Consider the following 23,695-nt stretch of genomic DNA (forward strand, 5'->3'; position numbering starts at 1 on the left):
CCACTGTCCACTCATACTAGAAACCTAGGTGGTATCCTTGACTCCTCCCTCTCATTACCCTCCCCATTCAATCGATACCAAAATCTACTGAGTCTACTTTCTAGATACAGGTTTTTTCTCCCTAGTGAACAGAATTTATTTACTTAGTGCTGTAGATTGAATGTCTGTGTCCTATTCAAATTCGAAATTTGAAAGGCAACCCTCACGGTGATGGTATTTGGAGGTGGGGCCTTTGGGAGGGGGTGATTAGGTCATGAGGGTGGAGCCCTCATGAAGATTAGTGCCCTTAAGAAAGAGGTCATTAGAACTGCCTTGCCTGTTTCACCATGTGGAATGTATTGCATCTTTGTGACAATGAGGGCAAAATAAATGGGTCCTTGTGTCTTAGAGTCCATATTTTATCTCTAATACTCAAGATTATATACTTAGATTATGACATTAAATTTAGATACGCTATGCAGACATCTGTTTGCTGATTATGAATTTGTAAAAGATAAATGTGTTTTCTTATGCAAGTCACAGTAAATTTGTAAAACTAAATTTTGTAGAGGATTCTGCCAACAGAGGAACCTTAAAAGAATGGTTGAAAATGAAAAATGTTATCACCTATCCTCTTCAGGCTAAAGATGCCCAATTTCTTCAGACATTTGCGAAATGTGGAAAAGGCTGCAAAAACCTGGATGTTTACTGATATGTCTTAACTTACATAATGTTTGTGCTGTCTCAGAAAGCAAGGGGGAAGGTATCAGTCATACTTTGAACACTCAAACAGAAAACCAACTGGTTTTTGTGGATTGTGTTCTTTTTACTTTTTATATCCAGGAGCAGTTTTCCAATATTGCAAGCTTAGTGTAATTGTAACAGCTCTGCTCCTCCTTTGAAAACAAAACACACAACCCCTCCCCCCAAAAAACACTTAAGAAGTATTTCTACAGGTTGCTTCATCACCACACAGTTATTTTTATAAGTTGTATAGTTCCAAACAGATGTACTGTTATTTCTGTACTTTTAGGCATATTGTTCGTATTCAACATTTTATTACCATATGTTTCAATATCTTTGTGAATATATTTGCAATTTTACATTTCCCCAATATAAAAATTCCCAGCTCATAATAATGCTTTTTGTCATTGGTTACTTAGGTGAGGCAAGTTACATTGAAGCACTGGATCCTATAACCCAATTTCAGACGAGTTAAGACATGGGAGAGTTAGGACTACAGATACGAGTTTATATTTTCAGACATAGGATGAATGGGAGCAAGAGGGTATAACAAAGAATGAAGAACGGGAAGAATGATCTTTATACTCTGCTTTGCTTTTCTTTCTAACGCGTATCAAATTCCCGGTATATGTCAGCGTCCTTTTCTTTTTCCTGTTAAATTTCTCCCGCAGTAATGTCAGCTCAATGGGTGGGGATTATTGCAAGTTCACAGGGGCGTCCCCAGCGCTTACAACAGTGCTTGAAGCACAGTAGGCACTCAATAAATGGCAAGTGAAAGGCAGGGTAGGGAGGACAGAGAAGAAACAGAAAAATAGACGGAAGAAACTGCGAGCAACCTGAGTTGCCCACATGCTCCCGGGATCCCCCTGCGGCAGGCCCTGGCCCGGACACCCAGCTGGGACACCCAGCTGCGACACCCAGCCCCGCCAGCTCGCTTTTTCCAGCGTGGGCCTTGCAGCCCCACCTGCGACGCCCGAGCGCGGGCCCGGCCACTGCGCGTGCGCATCATCGCCCCGCTCGCCACGCGCGCCCGGCGCGTGCACCGAGCGGGACGCCTTCGCGACGCGATCAAGCTGCGCCTGCGCAGTCCGAGACGGCCGGTCCAGTTAGCGGCCGGACTCGGTGGGAGGACGTGAGTCGGACGGCCTGAGAGCGCTGTGTCGGCCCCGGTTCTGAGTCGGAGGGTCAGGGCGGTTGAGGGGGTTGGGGAGAGCGGCAGAGCCGACTCGAAAGAGACGAGGCCGGAGCCGGCTGCCGCCCGGCGCGCTTGGCGAACAGTCCCAGCATGCTCCGCGCCACAGCGCGCCCGACCCCGGACTGCATTTCCCAGCGGCCCCTGCGGCCGGCCCCGGCTGCCCGGCCGAGCGCCGCGGCGCCTTTGTGAGTCCGCCGTCGGCCCGAGATCGAGACCCCGCCCCGGCCGCGGGGCCGCTCGGCGCCGGCGTCCGCGAGCCGCGCGGGGCGAAGCGCAGACCCTCCGGGAGAAGGCGGTGAGAGCGCGGGAGGGCGCGCGCCGGGCAGGCCTGCCGGGCGGGCGGGAGCGGGCGTGTGAGGGGGCCTGTGCCGTGGGGGACTGTCACCGTGAGTGTGACCGGGTCGCCGTGTGTGAGGCTGTGTGAGCGAGCGTGTGGGGCCGTGTGACTGTGAGTGTGTGTGTGACTCTGGACGGAGTGAGACCGTGTGTGGGGCCGTGTGAGAAGGTGTGACAGTGAAGCCGTGTCACCCTGTGGTGCCCTGGTGTGAGCGTTGTGACTGTGACAGTGTGCGAGAATGTGACACAGTGTGTGCCCTTGTGTGTGGGACTGTGCCACGTGTGTGAACAGAGTTCGAGGAAGTGCGTGACAAAATCTGTGACAGCGAACGTGCACCTGTGTGTCTGTCTACGCGAGACCGCTTGAGACTGTGTGACCTCAGGCGGGTGTGACAGTGTGCGGCACCATGTGTCGTCGCGTCGCCGAGTGTGCCTGTGCCCCGGAGTGGCCTCTGTGAGCCCCGCCGCGAGGGGAGGGCGGGCACGTTCCCTGAGGGCCTGTGCGGCTGGCGCGGGGGGTGGGGGGCTGCGTGCTCCAGAAGTGGGGACACTTGTCGGGGACGCAGAGACTGAGGTGCAGGGAGGGGGGGAGAACTGCAGAGAAAGGGAGAGCCCTGGGCCTGGAGGGCGGAGGGCTGGGCCGCCGGCCCCTCGTCCTCTCTGGCACGAAGGGTCTCTCCATCCCTCTCCAGCCCTTCTAGTGAGGAGTTGAAGGGGAAGGAGGAGGGGAGGCCTACTGTGTGCTGTTTATGAAAATAAGTGACTGATACTTATTGAGCACAAAGCATGTCCAGGTACTGTGCTCAGTGCTTTCCGTGGATCACCTGCTGATCCGCCAACCACTGCTAGGGAGCGGGTGCCATTCTGCCGAGGAGACAGGTTGCGCGTGGAGGTCGCGGGGCTGGTGAGCCTGGGATCAGATGTTTGAGCGCAGGCACTCTGATCCCCAGACCTCGTGGTTCTTACCACTAAGTTAGGCGGCTTCTGAGATAATTGCTTTACTCTCCAAGGCAGTGAGGTTTAGTGGAAAGTAACTCATGATTAAGGGGTTCCAGTGAATGTTCCTGCATAGTTCCCCCTGCCCATTCTGAGGAAATTTCTGAGAAAAGTTAAGAGATTGGTTTTCAGGTGCATTTTGTTATAAGCCAGGACCAGAAGCAGGGTGTCCTCCACACCACATGACCCCTCTGACGCCTACTCTGTATAAAGATGCTTTCTCTGAGGCATTCACTTTGTAGCTTTCTCTCTCATCTTTCTAGAAAAGGTCAGGATATAGTTCCTTTCAACATCATCATCAGGTGGAAAGACTAAATACACTAAATAGGTTTCCAGTTGGGTTCAGCTACTTATTACCGTGAAGCCTTGGATAATTTCACTGATGAAGAGCTTCATGTGCAAAGGGGGAAATAATCCTTACTTGGTAATGCCATTCTGAAGGGTAAATACTATTATTGCTTATAATTATAAACAAGGAGGTGTCTTATGCACAGAAAGTTTATGTTGCATTTTTGGGATCTAGAGAGATTTAAATGGAGTATAATATATAAAATATTGAATCACTGTGTTGAACACCTGAAACTAGCATAACATTGTAAATCAACTATACTTCAATAAAATAAAATAAAGCACATAGGAGAGAGAACTGTAAATTTAGGTAGGAATGGCTAATTCAGTGACACTTATCTACTTCTGCGGTTGGGGAGAAGGGCAAAGAGAAGGCAAGGGAAGTTTCTAGTCCGGTGACACTGGCAGCTGACGGCAGGCCTAGCATTTTACACTTTCTCCCTCTCCAGCTCTGTTTTCTCTGGACACGCCCTTCTCCCAGAGAGGAGCCTGAGGGAGGACAGAAGAGCTGTCATAAATTCTTAAATTCTTAAGGCCATGTCTGAGGTAAGGAAACACTTCTTTTTTCTCCCTGAAATGTGTTGTTTTTCATGTTTTGCATGAACATTTTGCTTTTCTTCTGAAATTCCCAAGCCTAACAGAATCCCCTTCATTCAGTGATCTGGTCCTCACGTTCTCCAGTCTAGTAAAAGGAGGTCCCCCAAAGCCAGGTGAGCTTCCTTTTTTTTTTCTTTCCCTCATCCAGAATCTTCATCTTCATTCAAGAAATAGCTTAGCACTTCCTATGGGTTAGGTGTCCTGTTACAAGCTCTCAAGAGGCAAAAATACACTCGGTGGTGGGATATGAAAGTCTGCACTGTAGGGACTTGATTCATTGAGGTCAAGGTGTGTGTTCAGAAGCAAGCACTAGCTTAGAGCTTTTCCACAGACCTGGGTTTGAGAGGAAGGCAAGACAGAGGCTATTGGGGGAGTCTTAGAGTGTGTGACAGAGTCTCTTGCTCGAGTGGGTTTGAGGAGTGGGCTTTGTTGGGTTATGAGAATTTAAGTGCGGGTCAGCTAGGGCAGGGGGTTTCCCGGGCACTTTGTGGGCTTTGAAGAGCAGAATTCCATGGGAGTAATGAGGTCCTGTTTTAGGAACATCCTGAGTTAGTAGCAGACTAGAGCTAGAATATTCTAGATCATCCAGTAACAATTAGTGGAGTTAATATGGAAAAACAGGAAATTTTTTGAAAAAGGAGAATAATAGGAGGAAGTACTTGAATCTACATTTAAAAATGGCTACTTAGATCTGTAATAACGAAAACAGTAAATAATGTGGAATGGGAGCCAGAAGAAACAAGAGATCAGCGTGTAATGTCCAGAAACAAATGCAGCTATAAATAAGAAGGGAAAAATATTTATTCATTCACTGAGCTGACAGTTTAGAGACTTACTGTATATTAAACACCAGCAATACTGTGGTAAATAAAAATAGATACTGTCTTTATCTTCATGGAACTTAGTGTCTACAGGTTTGTTTATTAGATGATTATGTTCTTTTAAATCAGTGGAGGAGGGATGGAGTATTCATTTAGAAAACAAGTTATTGGGGGAGGTTGTAGCTCAAGTGGTAGAGCGCATGCTTAGCATGTATGAGGTCCTGGGTTCAATCCCCAGCACCTCCTCTAAAAATAAGTAAGTAAACCTAATTACCCCCAAAAAATAAATTTTTAAAAAATTTCTTCTTCACACTTTGAGGATAAATACATTCTGTGTGTTAAATATAAAAAATAAAACCATCCAAACTACTACATACTAAGAAGATGATGAGGCAGAAGCAGAAATCAGCTCCAGCAGCACAGTGATGATTACGACAGGAATGTTCTGTGTCTGCCCTGTCCGACACGGCAGCCACTAGCTGCACGTGGCTGTGGAGTACTTGTATGTACTAGTGTGGCTGAAGAACTGAATTTTTAATGGTTGATTAAATTTAAGTAGCGATATGTGGCTAGTAGCTTGTGTATTGGACAGCAGAGATTTCGGTTCATACAGAGATTAAAGCCAGGAAGAAAATCTTGGGTGATCCCGTCCAAGATCCTCACTTTACAGATGAGGAAAAAGAGGCCGAGGAAGGAAAGCAATGTATCCACATGGCTAGTCAGTGGCTGTCAGGTGGAGGGAGCTGTAATACACACTGAGGGTCAGGAACACAGATGGTGGGGAGTGATGGTCTGACCGGAGCGGCAGGGAATAATGAAGGACTCTGTGGGCAGTGAGCCCCTGTGATGGAGGTGATGAGCGCATCATTTCACTCCTTCGCCCGGAACCTTTGCTGGCTTCCCATTTTCCTTGGAATGAAATCCAGTGTCCTTATCTTGGCCCATAAAGCCGTACATGACCCAGCTCCTGGCGACCCTAGACCTCATTTTCTGCGAGTCTTTACCTCTCTCTGTTCCAGTCACACTGTTCACCTTGCTGTGCCTCAAGCCCCCTCCTGTCCCTGAATCTGTGCATTTGCTCCTGCCTTCTCCCCTGATTGGTAGTGCGGCTGGCTCTCCACTTGATTTAGATTGTTGTTCAAACACCACCACCTCATTTAGGTTTACCTTCGCCATCTTACACAGACGCCCCTGTAACTCTCAGTCACCTTACCTTGTTTTTTGTCGTAGTATTTAATACTACCTAAATGCATGTGACCTCATGTTTATTGTCTTCCCCCTCTGTTAGAATACTGACTCCGCAAGGGGAGGGGCTATATTCTGTTTACCTTTGTGTTCCCAACTTTTGGAACAGTGTAGTTCAGTAAATATTTGCCAGATTGATACATGAATCAGCAAAGGGATAAATTCCTCATTTGCGAGTGAGACCAGGGCAGCGAGAGCCAGCTCCCTTTTCTCTCCTGCCGGAGACTTGGTAACGTGGTGCGTAGAACAGACAGCCCACCAGCCCAAGTGCTGTTTCCCGGACACCAGCCCAGCCCTGAACCACAGTCTGTTGTGGTAGGGCGCTGGAAACCACAGTTTTATTGGGTCTTGCAATGATTTTAATGCACGCTCAAATTCTGAGAACCTCTGCTTCTAAAGGTTATATTTAAAGTATGCCTCATTTTTTGGGGGGGGTGGGGGGAGGTAATTAGGTTTATTTATTCTTGGAGGAGGTACTGGGGATTGAACCCAGGACCCCACGCATGCTGAGCGTGTGCTTTAGCACTTGAGCTATGCCCTCCCCCCAGATATGCCTCTTATAAGCAGTATACAGTTGTTTTTCCCACGCTCACAGCCAGGCACTTGGCCCTGTGTGCCTCCCAACCCCCTATGCCCACCACGGTCCCTTGTGCCTCCCGCAGTCCGTGTCTTCCCCCAAAAAGGTTGGCTGGCCTTTAAAAGCCGAGTCTGATAATCTTGGTCTTTTTATTTGTTTACTGATTTTTTTATTGAAGTACAATCAGTTACAGTGTGTCAATCTCTAGTGCACAGCACAGTGTCTCAGCCATGCATATACGTGTACATATATTCATTTTCATATTCTGTCTTGGTCTTTTTAAATTAGTGTTTAGTACATTGTCATTTAATGTAATTATTGATACATTTGTGTTTCAGCCTACCGTGCTGTTTATTTTCTGTGTATCCCGTTTGCTTTTATTTATTTCTCCTTTTTTGCCATATTTTGCATAAATCAGTTTTCTTCCTTATTATCTTGTTAATTATACACTATTTTTAATATTCTTTCAGTAGCCACTCTAGGGCGGTCTGTACCCATTAGCCATTATGTAGTGATCTCCTCTCTCCCTTCTGTGATTTTCCTTCTGTAACTACCACTCTTACCACTTTTTGAACAAAGTAAGTCCCCTCTAGTGGTTTAGCTTCCAAGACATCATTGGTAGATGTCATTGTATTCAGTTTCCAGTTCCTGCTTTGGGCTCTCGTTTCTCCCTGCGCTGTGGTGCTTCCGTTTTCCTTCTGCCTAAAGAGCCTGTGTTAGTGTTTCTTTGAATATAGTTCAATGCTTTACTCCTATTCTGGATTCGTTTTTCATTAGTTCCTATTCTTACTGGGTCACAATAGTATAATTTAAACTTTTTTCTCATGTTAAGTAACTTTGGGAAATCCTAGAGTCAATGGAGAGAAGAACTTTTAGGAATATATTTTAAGAAAACCATTACAGAGACCTTTGCACCATAGTGAAAAATTTCCATGTAACTAAAGATGAGCAAGGGGTTAGTAACTGAGATATGGCGTGTTTATATCACCCACTGTTACCCATCTAACAAAAGTGATGTTCTGAGTAAATGAACACATGCAGATAACTGTACACACGTCTATGCAAGGAAGCACTGAACAAGTACTAACTGAACTGTGACTGCCCCTGGGCGGTGGGGTGACATGGCGGGCAGGCGTTGGGGGTGGAGGACTTCCAGTTCTTAGAAAGGGAGAAAATTCACTGAGGGTAGAAATACCAGACATTATTTTCTAAGTTTCTTTAATAATGACAAAATTGTATGAGCTTCCTGTTTTATCAAATCAAAATAAAAATAAAAAGCATTTGAAAGGTATTCACGTCTCATTGGCTGAGAGGAAAATGTCAGTCAGACCATCAAAACCTGGAACCCATTAGTTTGTGTGTGCAGCTAAAAATTGTCTTTTAAGACCTTTCCTAGCAAAAGCTGCCTCACCTGTGGTACAGAAGAAACCGTGTGTGGCGAACACTTTTCTTCCACAAAATTTTAAAGAATTTGTATTGAAGTGCTTGAGATTAAAAAGAATTAATTGACAGTGCCCAGCCCTGTCCAGCAGAAGTTTCATCTTTTAAGACCCAGCTCGTGTTCCCTTCCTTCCTTGAAGCCGTTACTCACTTCCCAGATTTCCCCGTACTGAGAAGTGTTTTAGAGGTGGAATCACGTAAGATAGAGGCTGGTGCCTGTGACTGATGTTTCTTGGAGTCACAATTCTGCTTCCCTTATAGCTTCCTTAACATTTCTGTCCATTACTCAGGCACTGAGAGTTCACATACTGACTCAGTTTTTCCCATTAAAAATGTTTCTGTGTAAAATCACTGATATGCTTAGATGCATCTTCCGTAGGGGCATTCCTCTGCAGAGAGTCCTGTTAAGGATGGGAATGATGCGGGGGAGGGTAGAGCTCAGTGGTAGAGCGCATGCCTAGCACGCACAAGGTCCTGGGTTCAATCCCCCGTGCTGCCTCTGAAGATAAATAAATAAGTAAACCTAATACCCCTCCCCCAGGAAAAGCCCTAAATTAAAAAGAAAAAAAACAGCAATGACATTCATATTCAATAGCCACTAAGGCAAGAACGTAGCCGACCTTAGCCCAGCTGGGATCCTGGAAGCCTTCCCCTCCAGTTGCTGGATCTTGGGGAGACAGAGGATGGTCCCCAGCAGGCTCAGTGCAGCAGCTGTTTGCCACCCAGCGTGGCGGCAATTACTTCAATATTTGACAAGTCACCTCAGGTGCTCAGGTGCACCGTGGCGGGCACCTGCGTGTCGGCTGGCTTAGGAGGAGGCTTTGCTCTGTGATGTGCCAAACCTAAGCAGCATCCACCGGCTCATACAGCAAGCCCTGGTAAGCCTGGGGCCGGCCTGCCTCACGGGGAGAGCGCCCGTTTAAAACTCCTAGGGAGTGGACCAGGTCTTACCCCTAGCCTGCCGCGGAACTTGAGAGCTGTGTTGTGACACTTAAGAAACAATCGCTCGTTAGATGTGCACAGTTGCGTGTGTTCCTCGAGTGAGAGCGGCAGGGTCTGGGGTGCACTTCATTACCGCATTTGAAATGTTCACTGTCTAACCTAATTAATAGTGCTTAAAATTACCACCAGTTTGTCTCATAGGAACCAGGATAAGTTGCCAGTTGTCTTTGAAACTTAGGGTGATAAGAGCTGCTATGTAATCTTCCGTTGTCCGTGATTCTTCTCTGCAGTGGCACACATTTAAGTTACATTTTTGCAGAATCACCATAAAACTTCTTTGTTATTTTTATCACATATGTATTTAATTTTAGAAAACCAGCATTACAAGCATGAAGTGTATTTTTATATGTGCCTTATTGATATAGTTGCAACACTGACCATTCCATTTTGGAGTTTGGAAAAGTGCTGGGTTAGACTGTATCTTCTAAGGCATGACTCATGTTTCTGCCTCCTCCTTGAAGCCTTTCCTTTGTTCAGTGCCCCAGTCTCTCTTGATTTTCCTTACTGAGAAATGCTCTAGCATTTCCTATGAATAACGTATTATTTTATGCTGGATTGTTCACAGTGTTCTGTTATTGCTCATTTTTTCCGTCAGTAGAGACGCTCCCTGGAATTGTGTGCTTTCCATGACGGAACATCAGAACTAAGCACAGAGAAGCTGTCTAGCAGTTACTTGACATGTGTTGCTCAGAACCCAAGATACAACAGAAGAATTCACTAAATGCAGTATTTCCCCCCAAAAGTGTAGACAGTTTAGCTCTTCAGACTATGCTCGTGTGAGGGTAAGAACACTAGCTGAGCAGGAACATGTTCACATCCTTCCAGGGCTTGGTGACGTTCAGGGATGTGGCTGTGGACTTCTCCCAGGAGGAGTGGGAGTGGCTGAGCCCTTCTCAGAGGACCCTGTACAGGAGGGTGATGCTGGAGAACTACAGGAGCCTGGTCTCGCTAGGTAAGGGCCCCTGTGACTCGGAGTCTGCGCGGAGGGCTGCTCTCCAGCGGGACGTGTGGGGAGCCTCTCACACACTGCACTAGGTTTCTCGTTTCTGTGCCCCCCCCCCACAACCTGAGTCTTGTAGAACTGGCAGCTTCATTAGACTGCTGCTGCTGACATCGGCTTCCCCAGTCTCCAGAAGACGTTGCCCTGTTCCTCAGCTGCGTTCTGCAATGCCCCCGCCTTCCCGCTGCCCACGGAACTTGGTCTGGTTTATGGGCCTGGCTAATCCCCTTTTATTCCTTGTAAGCAGGAGTTCCCGTGTCTAAGCCAGATGTCATCTCATTGTTGGAGCAAGGAAAAGAGCCCTGGAAGGTGAAGAAGGAGTGGACAGGAGGCACACGCCCTGGTGAGTGACAGTGACCCGGGGAGGTAGAGGCCACCTCAGGGACAGGCTCAGCTGGTCTGAAAGGTTCCACCTCGTAACTGATGTTTCCAGGGTAGCTTTTCTGAAGGCTCAAGGCCTGGGAAGAACCACCGATGTGTCTCCAGCATGACTGCTCCAGCTGACTCTCCTTGGATGCATTCTCTCACACATCACTGTCTCCTTTGATAGCCTTTCCTCTTCTGTGGACCCAGATGTCGCAGTGTCTCCTCTTGGCCTTGCTTTTTAGTTTTACACAAGTTGCTCCATCCTGTGTTTAAAAATCCTGACACAGCAGTGCCTATTTTTTTTTCCTTTTCAGCTACACATTCCCTTTAGATTGAAAGATTGGCTCATTTATTTATTCACTTAATCTTTTACCAGGATTCTGTGTTTCTTCTTTGATAAAAACCATTCTGCTAAATTCTCAGGATTATTCAGAGGTTTGCAAACCATTAGAGGAAAAATGAAGCATTTCCAGTTGTATTTTCAAGCCTGGGTAACTGGAAGGTGATAGCATTGAATCGAAAGTCAGAAGAAAGAATAAGTTGGTAGAAGAAAAGCTGGTGAATTTGGCTCAAGACAATAAGACACTTATTTTTAAGAGAGATGGTGATTTCCAAATGAAGAAATGCAACATACCACTGGAGGGAGACAGAGGCTCAGAAAAAAAGTCTGACACAGAGATGTTAGTGCAAACGAATGAGCTCACTAAGCTTAGAGTTTGAGAGGCCCTGGTCCTGGGGCCTTTGTGTGGATCTGGGTCTTTAACAACTTTCTCAATGTCCTCTCTGGTAAATGGCCTCTCTGCAGTTTCTTCCTTGGGTTAAATTTTATAAATTTAAATTTTTCTAGATGGTTATCCTTTTCATGTAGGTTATAGATTTATTTCAGTGAGTCTGAGCATAATAAGCTCTTATAGTTCTTTTATTTCTTTATGTCTGTAGTAATTTCCAATTTAAATTTCTTATTGTATAACTGTACTTTAAAAAATTATTTATTAGATACTACTCATTAATCAATTTTATTTTTATTTTTAAAATCCAGCTTATGGATTTATCTCTTAAATATAAAATATGTTACCATTCTTATCTTTTCCAGTTCTCTGCCTTTCTGCCTTTCTCTTTACTAATTCCTTTCTTCCAATTTCCTTAGATTTGTTTTCCATTTTGCTGACATAAACTCATTTCATTTTCTCTTATCCATAATGAAAATTATTAGGAGGTTGAATTTTCCTATTATAGCTTTAGCTGACTTCATAGTTCTGATATTTAGTATTTTTGTTATTTCCATTTCCTAAACTTTTCTTTTAAAATTCCCTTTTACACAAGAGTTGTTTGAAAGAAAGTTTTCTGGTTTTATTCTATTTTGATCAAATTGTTTTATCATATTTTATCAGGATAGTAATTAGTACTAATTCTGCTTTATAACAATTGACGATTTTGTATGGCTTAGTATATATAGTTTTTGTACCTGTTCAGTGGATTCCAAGGTATACTCTATTTTCAGTGTAAAGTTTGTCACGTATCATGAGTTTTACTTTTTTGTTACTAAGGCGTCTTTACTTAATCTTTCTTGTTTCCTTCCATAATTGTTTTCTTAATAACTTTATTAAGAAATTATTTACATACAGTAAATTGCGATCATATAAATTACACGACGTGATGAGCTCTGACAGTTGTACACGCCCATGAAACCACCACCACAGTCAAGACACGAAGCGTTTCCATCTCCCCAGAAGATAGCTTGTGCCTCTTTGCGGTCCGTCCTCCTCTACTCTTGGCTCCTAACGCTGATCTGACCTTTGTCGTTTTAGATTAGTTTGCATTTAAACTAAATGGAATCATACTGTTATGTCTGGCTTATTTCACACGTCAAAATTATGTTGAAAATCATCCGCTGTGTTGCATGTGTGAGTATGTGTTCCCTTTGTTGCTGAGCAGCATGTTGTGTAGATGCTCCACGTTTTGTTTTTTTTCATTCTCCTATTGATGCGTATTTCGGTTGTTTCCAGTTTCGGGCTGTATGAAGCAGTCACCACCAGGACTTTGTATAGACATATGTTTTCATTTCTCTTAGGTAAATGTCTTAAAGTGGAAAAACTGAGTCATATGATAGGAATATGTTTAACTTTTTTTTAAGTTTTTAAAAGTTTATTATTGAAGTGTAGTTGATTTACAATATTAGTTTCAGGTGTACAGCAGAGTGATTCAGTTATACACACACATACGTATATATTTTCAGATTCTTTTCCATTATATATTATTACAAGAAATTGAATGTAGTTCCCTGTGCTGTTCGGAAGAAATGTTTTAAATCAGTAGGTCCTTGTGGTTTATTTTATATATAGTAGTGTGTGTCTGTTAATCCCCAACCCCTAATTTATCCCTCTCCAAACCTCCCCCTTTGGTAACCATAGTTTCTTTTCTATGTCCTTGAGTCCCTGTTTTTGGTTTGTAAGTAGAATTTGTATTATTTTTCATTTATATTCCATATATAAGTGGTATCACATGATATTTGTCTTTCTCTGTCTGACTGACTCCACTCAATATGATAATCTCCAGGTCCATGTTGCTGCAAATGGCATTATTTCATTTTTCTGTGGCTGAGTGGTATTCCATTATATATGTATAGCACATCTCTTTTATCCAGTCATCTGTTGTTGGACATTTAGCTTTCCATGTCTTGCCTATTGTATTAAATAGTGCTATGAACATTGGGGTGTATGTCTTTTCTTTTGGTATTTTGCTTTCATTTGCATTCTTTTTTATTGAAGTACAGTCAGTTTACAATGTGTCAATTTCTGGTGTACAGCATAATGTTTCAGTCATACATATACATACATATATTTCCATATTCTTTTTCAATAAAGGTTATTACAGGATATTGAATATAGTTCCCTGTGCTGTACGGAAGAAATGTTTTAAATCTATTTTTATATATAGTAGTTAATATTTGCAAATCTTGAACTCCCAAATTTATCCCTTCCCACCCTCTCCTCCCAGTACCCCTGGAACCATAAGATTTTAAACTATGTCTGTGACTCTGTTTCTATTTTGTAGATGAGTTCATAGTGTCTTCTTTTTGCTTTTCTCTTTCTGATTTACTTTACTTAGAATGATGATCTCCAGGTCCATCCATGTTGCTGCAGATGTCACTGTTTTATTATTTTTTATGGCTGAGTAGTATTCCATTGTATAAATACACCACAACTTCTTTATCCAGTCATCTGTCAGTGGACATGTAGGTTGCGTCCATGTCTTGGCTATTGTAAATAGAGCTGCTGTGAACATTGGGGTGCAGGTATCTTTTCGAATTAGAGTTCTCTCCGGATATATCCCCAGGAGTAGGATTGCTGGATCATATGTGTAAGTCTAGTTTAAGTTTTTTTGAGGAATCTCCATACTGTTTTCCATAATGGCTGCACCAAACTACATCCCACCAGCAGTGTAGGAGGGTTTGCTTTTCTCCACACCCTCTCCAGGATTTATCACTTGTGGACTTTTAAATAGTGGCCATTCTGACTGGTGTGAGGTGATACCTCATTGTAGTTTTGATGTGCATTTCTCTGATAATCAGTGATATTAAGCATCTCTTTATGTGTCTGTTGGCCACCTGGATGGCTTCTTTAGAGACGTGTCTGTTTAGATCTTCTGCCCACTTTTTGATTTGGTTGTTCGTATCTTCATTTTATATTAATGTGTATGAGCTGTTTGTGTATTTTGAAAGTTAGGCCCATGTTGGCCATGTGATTGGCAGAGATTTTCTCCAGGGGTTGTCTTTTCATTTTGTTTACGGTTTCCTCTGCTGTGCAAAAGCTTTTAAGTTTCATTAGGTCCAGTTTGTTTATTTTTGCTTTTATTTCTAATATTCTAGTAACTCTAGGAGGTGTTTTGAAAAAAAAATTCCTGAAACTATGTCAAAGAGTGTTCAGCCAGTGTCTTCCTGTAGGAGTTTTGTAGTATCCGTTCTTACATTTAGGTCTTTAATACATTTTGAGTTTATTTTTTTATATGATGTTAGAGAATGTTCTAATTTCATTCTTTTACATATAGCCATCCAGTTTTCCCAGCACCACCTATTGAAGAAACTGTCTTTTCTCCATTGTATATCCTTGTCTCCTTTGTCATATATTAACTGACCCTAAACATGTGGGTTTATTTCTAGGCTCTCTTCTCTGTTCCAGTGATCTGTGTGTCTATTTTTGTGCTAGTACCCATACTGGGTTTTTTTTTTTCATTTTTCATTTTTCTTAGGTAGAACTGTTACAATTTGACTGCACACATACAATGTATTGCATGTAAATACATATATACAACATATTGCATATTATAAAAATTTACACATATGTACTATTCATTGTTTCTAAGAACATTTAGAGCTGTAGCTTTTTAAACTTACATAGTTATTAAAGGAATAAAGCCACCCACAGAATAAGAATTAATTTAAAAGGATACATACAGCCCACTATTAACAGCAGCATTATTTATAATTGCCAAGAGATGGAAGCATCCAAAGTGCACAGCAATAGGTGAATGAATAAAGAAGATGCAGCAAATATATGTTATAGGATAAAACTCACCCATAAGAAAGAAGGATATTTTGCCATTTGCAGCCCTTCATTCACTTTTTTCCACTTCAAAAACCAGAATTTTATAACTGGCATAAACATTTCCATTGCATCAAAAACAACAAAATACCTAGAAATAAACCTAACCAAGGAGGTTACCTACACTCTGAAAACCGTAAAACATTGATCAAGAAAATTGAAGATGATACAGAGAAATGGAAAGAGATCTTGTGCTCTTGGATGGGAAGAATCAACATCATCAAAATGGCTGCACTACCCAAAGCAATCCACAAATCCAGCGCAACCCTTGTCGAAATATGACATTTTTCACAGAGCTAGAACAAACAATTCCAAAATTTATATGGAGCCATAAAAGACCCTGAACTGCCAAAGCAATCTTTTGTAGGTCTTTTCCCCTCCTCTTTCTTCTTTTCTCTTTTCTTATGGTTTGATGACTAGAGAAGGTCCTTTCACATCTGTTGTAAAGCTGGTTTGGTGGTGCTGAAATCTTTTAGCTTTTGTTTATCTGTGAAGCTTTTGATTTCTCCATCAAGTCTGAACAAAAGCCTTGCTGGATAGAGTGTTCCTGGTTGCAAGTTTCCCCTTTGCATCACTTTAAATATATCGTGCCTCTCCCGTCTGGCCTGTAGTTTCTGCTGAAAAATCAGCTGATAACCTTATGGGAGTTCCCTTGTGTGTTATTTGTCGCTTTTCTCTTGCTGATTTTAATATTTTCTCCTTATCCTAATTGTTGTCAGTTTGATGACTGTGTGCCTTGGTGTGCTCCTCTTTGGGTTGATCCTGTGTGTCCTTCCTGGACTTGGGTGACTGTCCCTTTCCCAAGCTGGGGAAGTTTTCAGTGATTATCTCTCCAAAATTTTTCTCAGATTCCTTCTCTCTCGCGCCTCTCTTTCTGGGACCCCTATCATGTGACTATTAGTGCACTTCTTCCTGTTGTCCCAGAGTGCTCTCAAACTGTCCTCATTCCTTTTCGTTCTTTTTTTTTTCCTGTTCTGCAGTAGTGATTTACACTAATCTGCCTTCTAGCTCACTGATCCATTCTTCTGCCGCATTTGGTCTGTCCTTGGTTCCTTCCAGTGTGTTATTCATTTCAGTGATTTTATTCTTCAATTCTGTTTGGGTATTCTTTATATATTTTCCAGCTCTTTGCTGAAAACGTCACTGTGCATCTATACTCCTCTTGAGTTCTCTGAACATCTTCACCATCGTTACTCTAAACGCTCTCAGATCAGTTGCCTAGCTCCTCATCGCTTATTTCTTCTGGGATTTTATCTTGTGCCTTGGCCTGGGCGATATTCCTCTGCTGCCTCATATTGTCTGTCTTTCTGTTTCTATTTTTAGGTAGGTTGGTTACTTTTCTCGACCTTGGAGAGGTGGCCCTCTGTGGGAGATGTCCTATGCATTCCAGCAGTACATTCCTCTCTGGTCACCCAAGGACCCAGGGTCCAGCTGGTCCCAGTGTAGAGGCTGGCCTGTGTGTGTGGATTCCTTCCACAGGCTTTGGGATTGTTGTTTTCTTATTTCTGGAATCTGCCCCTGGTAGATGAGGCTGGACTAGAGACTTATGTAGGGTTCCTGGCAGGAGGAGCCGGGGCCTGCCCACTGCTGGGCGGAGCTCGGTCCTGGACCTCTGGTGGGCAGGGCTGTGTCTAGAGGCCTTTGTGGCTCAGGAAGCCTGCTGATGGGTGGGGCTGTGCTCCCACCCTCTGTGTTGTCTGGCCTGAGGCTTCCCTACAGGCTGTTGGGTGGTGCTACTGATCCAATTCAAGATGTCAGCCTCAGGGAAAGCTCATGTAGGTGAACACTCCCAGTATATCTGGGGAACCCCCGGCTGAGGAGCCTGACATGGGGCTCAGAGCTCTCACTCCTGTAGGAAGACTTCTGTGATTTAATTATTCTTCAGTTTGTGGGTCACCACCCAGGGGGTATGGGGCCTGATTATATCACTCTTCAGCCCAGGGTTCCAGCATTGGGAGGAGGAGGCCCCAGGACATCTGGTTTTGAAGGCCAGTGGGACTTAACTCCAGGAGCCGCACAGGACTGGGGGAAACAGACTCATTCTCTTGGGAAATGTACACAGAATCTTGTGTATGCCAGGTCCACGGGCAGAGGCACTGATTTCACAGGAAGCTGGGGCAGACCTGCCTGCTGGTTTGGAGGGTCTCCTGGGGACATGGGGGACAGCTGCATCTCACCCAGGGGACTGGTTTATGACCCACTTGGGAAGTCACCATGTACACTGTAGTCAACTGATCATCACTCATAAAAGCTGGTGGTGGACATCCTGGGAGTGTTCATCTACATGAGCTTTCCTGGAGGCTGACTCCAACCAACAGCCTGTAGGGAAGCTCCAGGCCAAACAACACACAGGGTGGGGGACAGGCACATCCATCAGCAGACCTTCTGAGCCACAAAGGCCTCTAGACACAGCCCTGCCCACCAGAGGTCCAGGACCGAGCTCCGCCCAGCAGTGGGCAGGCCCCGGCTCCTCCTGCCAGGAACCCTACATAAGTCTCTAGTCCAGCCTCATCTACCAGGGGCAGATTCCAGAAATAAGAAAACAACAATCCCAAAGCCTGTGGAAGGAATCCACACACACAGGCCAGCCTCTACACTGGGACCAGCTGGACCCTGGGTCCTTGGGTGACCAGAGAGGAATGTACTGCTGGAATGCATAGGACATCTCCCACAGAGGGCCACCTCTCCAAGGTCGAGAAAAGTAACCAACCTACCTAAAAATAGAAACAGAAAGACAGACAATATGAGGCAGCAGAGGAATATCGCCCAGGCCAAGGCACAAGATAAAATCCCAGAAGAAATAAGCGATGAGGAGCTAGGCAACTGATCTGAGAGCGTTTAGAGTAACGATGGTGAAGATGTTCAGAGAACTCAAGAGGAGTATAGATGCACAGTGACGTTTTCAGCAAAGAGCTGGAAAATATATAAAGAATACCCAAACAGAATTGAAGAATAAAATCACTGAAATGAATAACACACTGGAAGGAACCAAGGACAGACCAAATGTAGCAGAAGAATGGATCAGTGAGCTAGAAGGCAGATTAGTGTAAATCACTACTGCAGAACAGGAAAAAAAAAAAAGAACGAAAAGGAATGAGGACAGTTTGAGAGCACTCTGGGACAACAGGAAGAAGTGCACTAATAGTCACATGATAGGGGTCCCAGAAAGAGAGGCGCGAGAGAGAAGGAATCTGAGAAAAATTTTGGAGAGATAATCACTGAAAACTTCCCCAGCTTGGGAAAGGGACAGTCACCCAAGTCCAGGAAGGACACACAGGATCAACCCAAAGAGGAGCACACCAAGGCACACAGTCATCAAACTGACAACAATTAGGATAAGGAGAAAATATTAAAATCAGCAAGAGAAAAGCGACAAATAACACACAAGGGAACTCCCATAAGGTTATCAGCTGATTTTTCAGCAGAAACTACAGGCCAGACGGGAGAGGCACGATATATTTAAAGTGATGCAAAGGGGAAACTTGCAACCAGGAACACTCTATCCAGCAAGGCTTTTGTTCAGACTTGATGGAGAAATCAAAAGCTTCACAGATAAACAAAAGCTAAAAGATTTCAGCACCACCAAACCAGCTTTACAACAGATGTGAAAGGACCTTCTCTAGTCATCAAACCATAAGAAAAGAGAAAAGAAGAAAGAGGAGGGGAAAAGACCTACAAAAGATTGCTTTGGCAGTTCAGGGTCTTTTATGGCTCCATATAAATTTTGGAATTGTTTGTTCTAGCTCTGTGAAAAATGTCATATTTCGACAAGGGTTGCGCTGGATTTGTGGATTGCTTTGGGTAGTGCAGCCATTTTGATGATGTTGATTCTTCCCATCCAAGAGCACAAGATCTCTTTCCATTTCTCTGTATCATCTTCAATTTTCTTGATCAATGTTTTACGGTTTTCAGAGTGTAGGTAACCTCCTTGGTTAGGTTTATTTCTAGGTATTTTGTTGTTTTTGATGCAATGGAAATGTTTATGCCAGTTATAAAATTCTGGTTTTTGAAGTGGAAAAAAGTGAATGAAGGGCTGCAAATGGCAAAATATCCTTTTTTATGGGTGAGTTGTATTCCATTGCATATATGTGCTGCATCTGCTTTATCCATTCATCTATTGCTGTGTACTTAGGATGCTTCCATCTCTTGACAATTAATAAATAATGTTGCTGTTTTAAAAAAAAAGTAAAATAGCTAAAAAAACCCAAAAGTTAAAGCTCTAAACTGTTCTTAGAAACAGTGAACAGTACATATATGTAACTTTTAAAAATATGGGCAGTATATTGTATATATGTATTTACATGCAATATATTGTATATGTGCAGTCAAACTGTATCAATTTTTCCAAATAAAACTGAAAAATGAAAAAAACAAAACAAAACAAAAAAAGACCTTAAGGCCAGGAAAGAAAAAAAAAAGAAAAAAGAAAAAGAAAGTGTAAGGCAAATTAAGGCCTATGGCAGCTTAAATAAATGAAGCAATCTGATACAAAATTACTTGTATACGAAGGCGTCTTAACTGAAAATTTACTTTTGGTTGGACTATATCACACAGAAAATGATATCCCGGAAGACCTTCCCCTTTTTGAAGATTGTGAAGTTTAACCATAGAGTTTTGTGTACAGCCTGTGGCAATTAGTGGTACCTGGTATGTTTAGGGGTCTGAGGATCTTAAGAGTTTTTAGCCACATTGACATGAAATTGTTTTAAAAGATAATAAACTTAGCTTGAATGCAGGATAACCTGAGGCAAGAGAGGAAAGGTGTTTAGAGACATGTTAATACAGATACAAAATGATTGTGGTTTTCTGATTGTTAACTTACTGGTTATGTGTGATTAATTTATTTTGATAAATCTTGTTACATTCTCATTTTTTATAAGCTCGTACTTTATTAGAGTGCATTTAACAGCTGTTAAACCTTTGACCTTATGTATTTCATTAACCAATTTTTATTTTAGAATTTCTTCTTTTCTAATGCATAATTATGAAAGACATTTGTTTTCTTGTTATCTTTTAGATTGGGAGTATGTGCTTAAAAACAATGAACTTCCATCAAAGCAAGTAATTTATGATGAGTCATCCAAATCAGTGACAGTGGGAGGAAGCCATCTTAGTTACCGCCTTGACTGCTCCAGTTTGAGAGAAAACTGTGAAAGTGAGGACTGGTTTAAAAACCACTTGGGAAGTCAAGAGGTACATTCTAGGCAGCTGATCATCACTCATAAAGAAATCCTCTCTGAAGGTCAAAGTAATGACTATATTAGATCCTGGCAAACTTTACATCAGGATGCAATGTTCGGTATAAAACAGAGTTTTCCCACCAAAGACAGAATACTTCAGCATGAGCCACAGAAGAGAAGCTACCGGAAAAAATCTGTTGACATAAAACGTAAGAGAGTCTATGTAGAAAAGAAACTTTTGAAATGTAGTGAATGTGAGAAAGTTTTCAATCAGAGCTCATCTCTGACTCTCCATCAGAGGATTCATACTGGAGAGAAACCCTATGCGTGCGTCGAATGTGGGAAGACCTTCAGCCAGAGTGCGAACCTAGCTCAGCATAAGAGAATTCATACCGGAGAGAAGCCCTATGAATGTAAAGAATGCAGGAAAGCCTTCAGCCAGAATGCCCACCTTGCTCAACATCAGAGAGTTCACACTGGAGAGAAACCTTATCAATGTAAAGAATGTAAAAAGGCCTTCAGCCAGATTGCACACCTGACTCAGCACCAGAGAGTTCATACCGGAGAGAGACCCTTTGAATGTATTGAATGCGGAAAGGCCTTTAGTAATGGTTCATTTCTTGCTCAGCATCAGAGAATTCATACAGGAGAGAAACCTTACGTATGTAATGTGTGTGGGAAAGCCTTCAGCCACCGCGGGTACCTAATCGTGCATCAGAGAATTCACACCGGAGAGAGACCCTATGAATGTAAGGAATGTAGGAAAACCTTCAGCCAGTATGCACACCTTGCTCAACATCAGAGAGTTCACACTGGAGAGAAACCCTATGAATGTAAAGTCTGTAGGAAAGCCTTCAGCCAGATCGCGTACCTTGATCAGCACCAGAGGGTTCATACTGGGGAGAAACCTTATGAATGTGTTGAGTGTGGGAAGGCCTTTAGCAATAGTTCATCACTTGCACAGCATCAGAGAAGTCACACTGGAGAGAAGCCTTATATGTGTAAGGAATGTAGGAAAACGTTCAGCCAGAATGCAGGCCTCGCTCAGCATCAGCGAATCCATACTGGAGAGAAGCCTTACGAATGTAACATTTGTGGGAAGGCCTTCAGCTACAGTGGATCTCTTACTCTCCATCAAAGAATCCATACTGGAGAGAGACCCTATGAATGCAAGGACTGCAGGAAATCTTTCAGGCAGCGAGCTCACCTTGCTCATCACGAGAGGATTCACACTATGGAGTCATTCTTGACTCTTTCTTCTCCCTCCCCCTCCATGTCCAGTCAGTTGCCAAGACCTGTAGGTTTTATCTCCTAAGTCTGCCTTGAGTCAAACTCCTTTATCCACTTCCATTCCATCCTTGTCCAATGCACAGTAATCTGTTTGACATGGACTACAGAAATGGCTTTCTAACTCGTCCCTCTGTATTTGCCATCGCCTATTAATTGTCCCCATTGCAGTCAAACTTGTATCTTGAAAGCCTGATCATATATCTATCTTCTCCCTCATTAAAACTCTTCATTGGCATCCCATAGTTCTTAGGTCAAGAACACGTGCCTCAGAATAGCCTAAAAGGCACCCCCTGCCCCACAAAACCTTGTTCCAGTCTGTATTCCAAAGCCCCACCTCATGTCAGTATCCATCTCATTCTTGGATACTTGGGCGAAATTAAGATCTCACATTCCAGCGTCAAATAGATCTGGGTTCCACTTCTCGCTCTTCCATTTTCTAGCCATCTGGGTTTGGAGAAACATCCTTTCGTCCTTTGTAAGCTTCAGTCTTATTTATATTACAGGAGTAATAATGGTACTACCTCAGAAGTTAATGGGAGGAGTAAATGGGATAATGCATGTAAATTGCTCAGCAGAGTGCCTAGCATAATCACTCAGTAAGCAATGTAAAATAAAAAGGCACTGTGTATGCAAAGAAGACCTGATCATCTCAGCAGTGATTATCTGAGAAGTAACAAAAACGGCAGCTCAAGACTTAAGAGACTGTAAGGACTTGATCAGGAACAGTAGTCACTGCCCTAAAGGTGGGCGATAAGGGTACCTCACAGGAGAGCTGGGTCAGAGCCCATGATCAGAGTAAGACGGTGACTTCTGTTCCAGAGTGAAGATACAGAGATAAGACTGTCAATAAGGAAAACTAACTTTATTATATATTCAACGGTTTTAAGAAGCCAGGTTTTAAAAATCATTTGTAAAAAGTAAAATGTACTGAGATGTATTCATCATTTACATTTAAACAAAGGCAATATAGCTATTTTTAAAAAGAAAACTTTAAAAGATCAATAGCCAAAGAAGAATAGAAAATAAAATTTAAGTTTGACCCACCCTCTCCTAATTCCAGGTAGATGAACTGTGTTAAACCCACATCATTTAAATAGAGCTGCTAAGCTTCTAAGCTGCAATTCCAAAACTGGAGGTGAAAAGAAGCCAAAACCGTAGGTGACAACTCACTAAGTGGCTGCACACAAACATGTGTGAGTTGGTAGGCATCAAATTTAAAATGAATACAAGTCCCTTTAGGTGGGCGTGTATTTTCCAATTCTCCACAGTGCAGCCACTCCCTGTTCCTTACATCTGATTTTTTACACTCTGTGTTACTTTCTGACTCCTGGGGGCATTGAGTGTGCAGTCAGTGCAGTGACCAATTCTCATGTGAATGTAGGTACAAGGAAAATGATGAAAGTTCAATGAGGGGTGAAAAGAATAGACGTCTTCTCCTTCTGTAGGGAAAACTCAGTACAGACATTAGGAGGCCCCCGATTAATCTACAGATTCTGTGTACCTAACAAAATCGTAAGTGTTTTTTAAGCTTGAAACATTGTTAACATACAAACATGCATTCACAACAGAGATAAAGGAAATATATAATAAAGGTGGTGCTTCATGTCAGTGGCTTAACAGCATTGGTAAATGTGGTTCTGCTCAAAAAACATATCTGTACAAACGATCCATTCTTTTAGGACATCCTGCAGAACAGCCATTAGGGGACACCATGACATGCTTTGTATCATGGAGAACAATCTTCCTAAACATGACGCAAGATGCAGAAGCCACACAAAGATTCTCGGTTTGACTGTGTAAGAAAGTTAATAAGCTTTTACATAGTCAAAGATAAAAGGTTTTTAAACATTAGAATTGGAGAAGATTATTACAATATATTTAGCCTATGATATTCATCCTTGACATAAAAGTGCTCCTGTGAATCATTTAGAAAGTGACACTTCTCCCCTCATGGCAAAGGGTATAAAAAAGGCCACAG

At 42.9% G+C, this 23,695-nt stretch overlaps 1 protein-coding gene across 4 annotated transcripts in view; it reads left to right on the forward strand.

The window, feature by feature from the left end:
• The window catches only part of ZNF583 (zinc finger protein 583), a 30,902-nt gene extending 7,577 nt beyond the window's left edge, over window positions 1–23,325 (forward strand). The window contains exons 1-5 of one of the 4 annotated variants that reach the window (XM_031681676.2): window positions 1,846–2,213; window positions 4,048–4,144; window positions 10,106–10,232; window positions 10,528–10,623; window positions 20,265–23,325. In XM_031681676.2, coding sequence (XP_031537536.2) covers window positions 4,136–4,144; window positions 10,106–10,232; window positions 10,528–10,623; window positions 20,265–21,742 — 1,710 coding nt within the window. In that variant the 5' untranslated portion in view covers window positions 1,846–2,213; window positions 4,048–4,135 and the 3' untranslated portion in view covers window positions 21,743–23,325. Of the gene's footprint in view, window positions 1–1,845; window positions 2,214–4,047; window positions 4,145–4,294; window positions 4,309–10,087; window positions 10,233–10,527; window positions 10,624–20,264 lie in introns of those variants that run through there. The other 3 variants (XM_072968373.1, XM_072968375.1, XM_072968372.1) reach the window with 3 other exon arrangements.
• Window positions 23,326–23,695: the final 370 nt, after the last annotated feature.

The sequence above is a fragment of the Vicugna pacos genome, chromosome 9 (assembly GCF_048564905.1).
Source record: "Vicugna pacos chromosome 9, VicPac4, whole genome shotgun sequence".
Lineage (NCBI taxonomy): Eukaryota > Metazoa > Chordata > Mammalia > Artiodactyla > Camelidae > Vicugna > Vicugna pacos.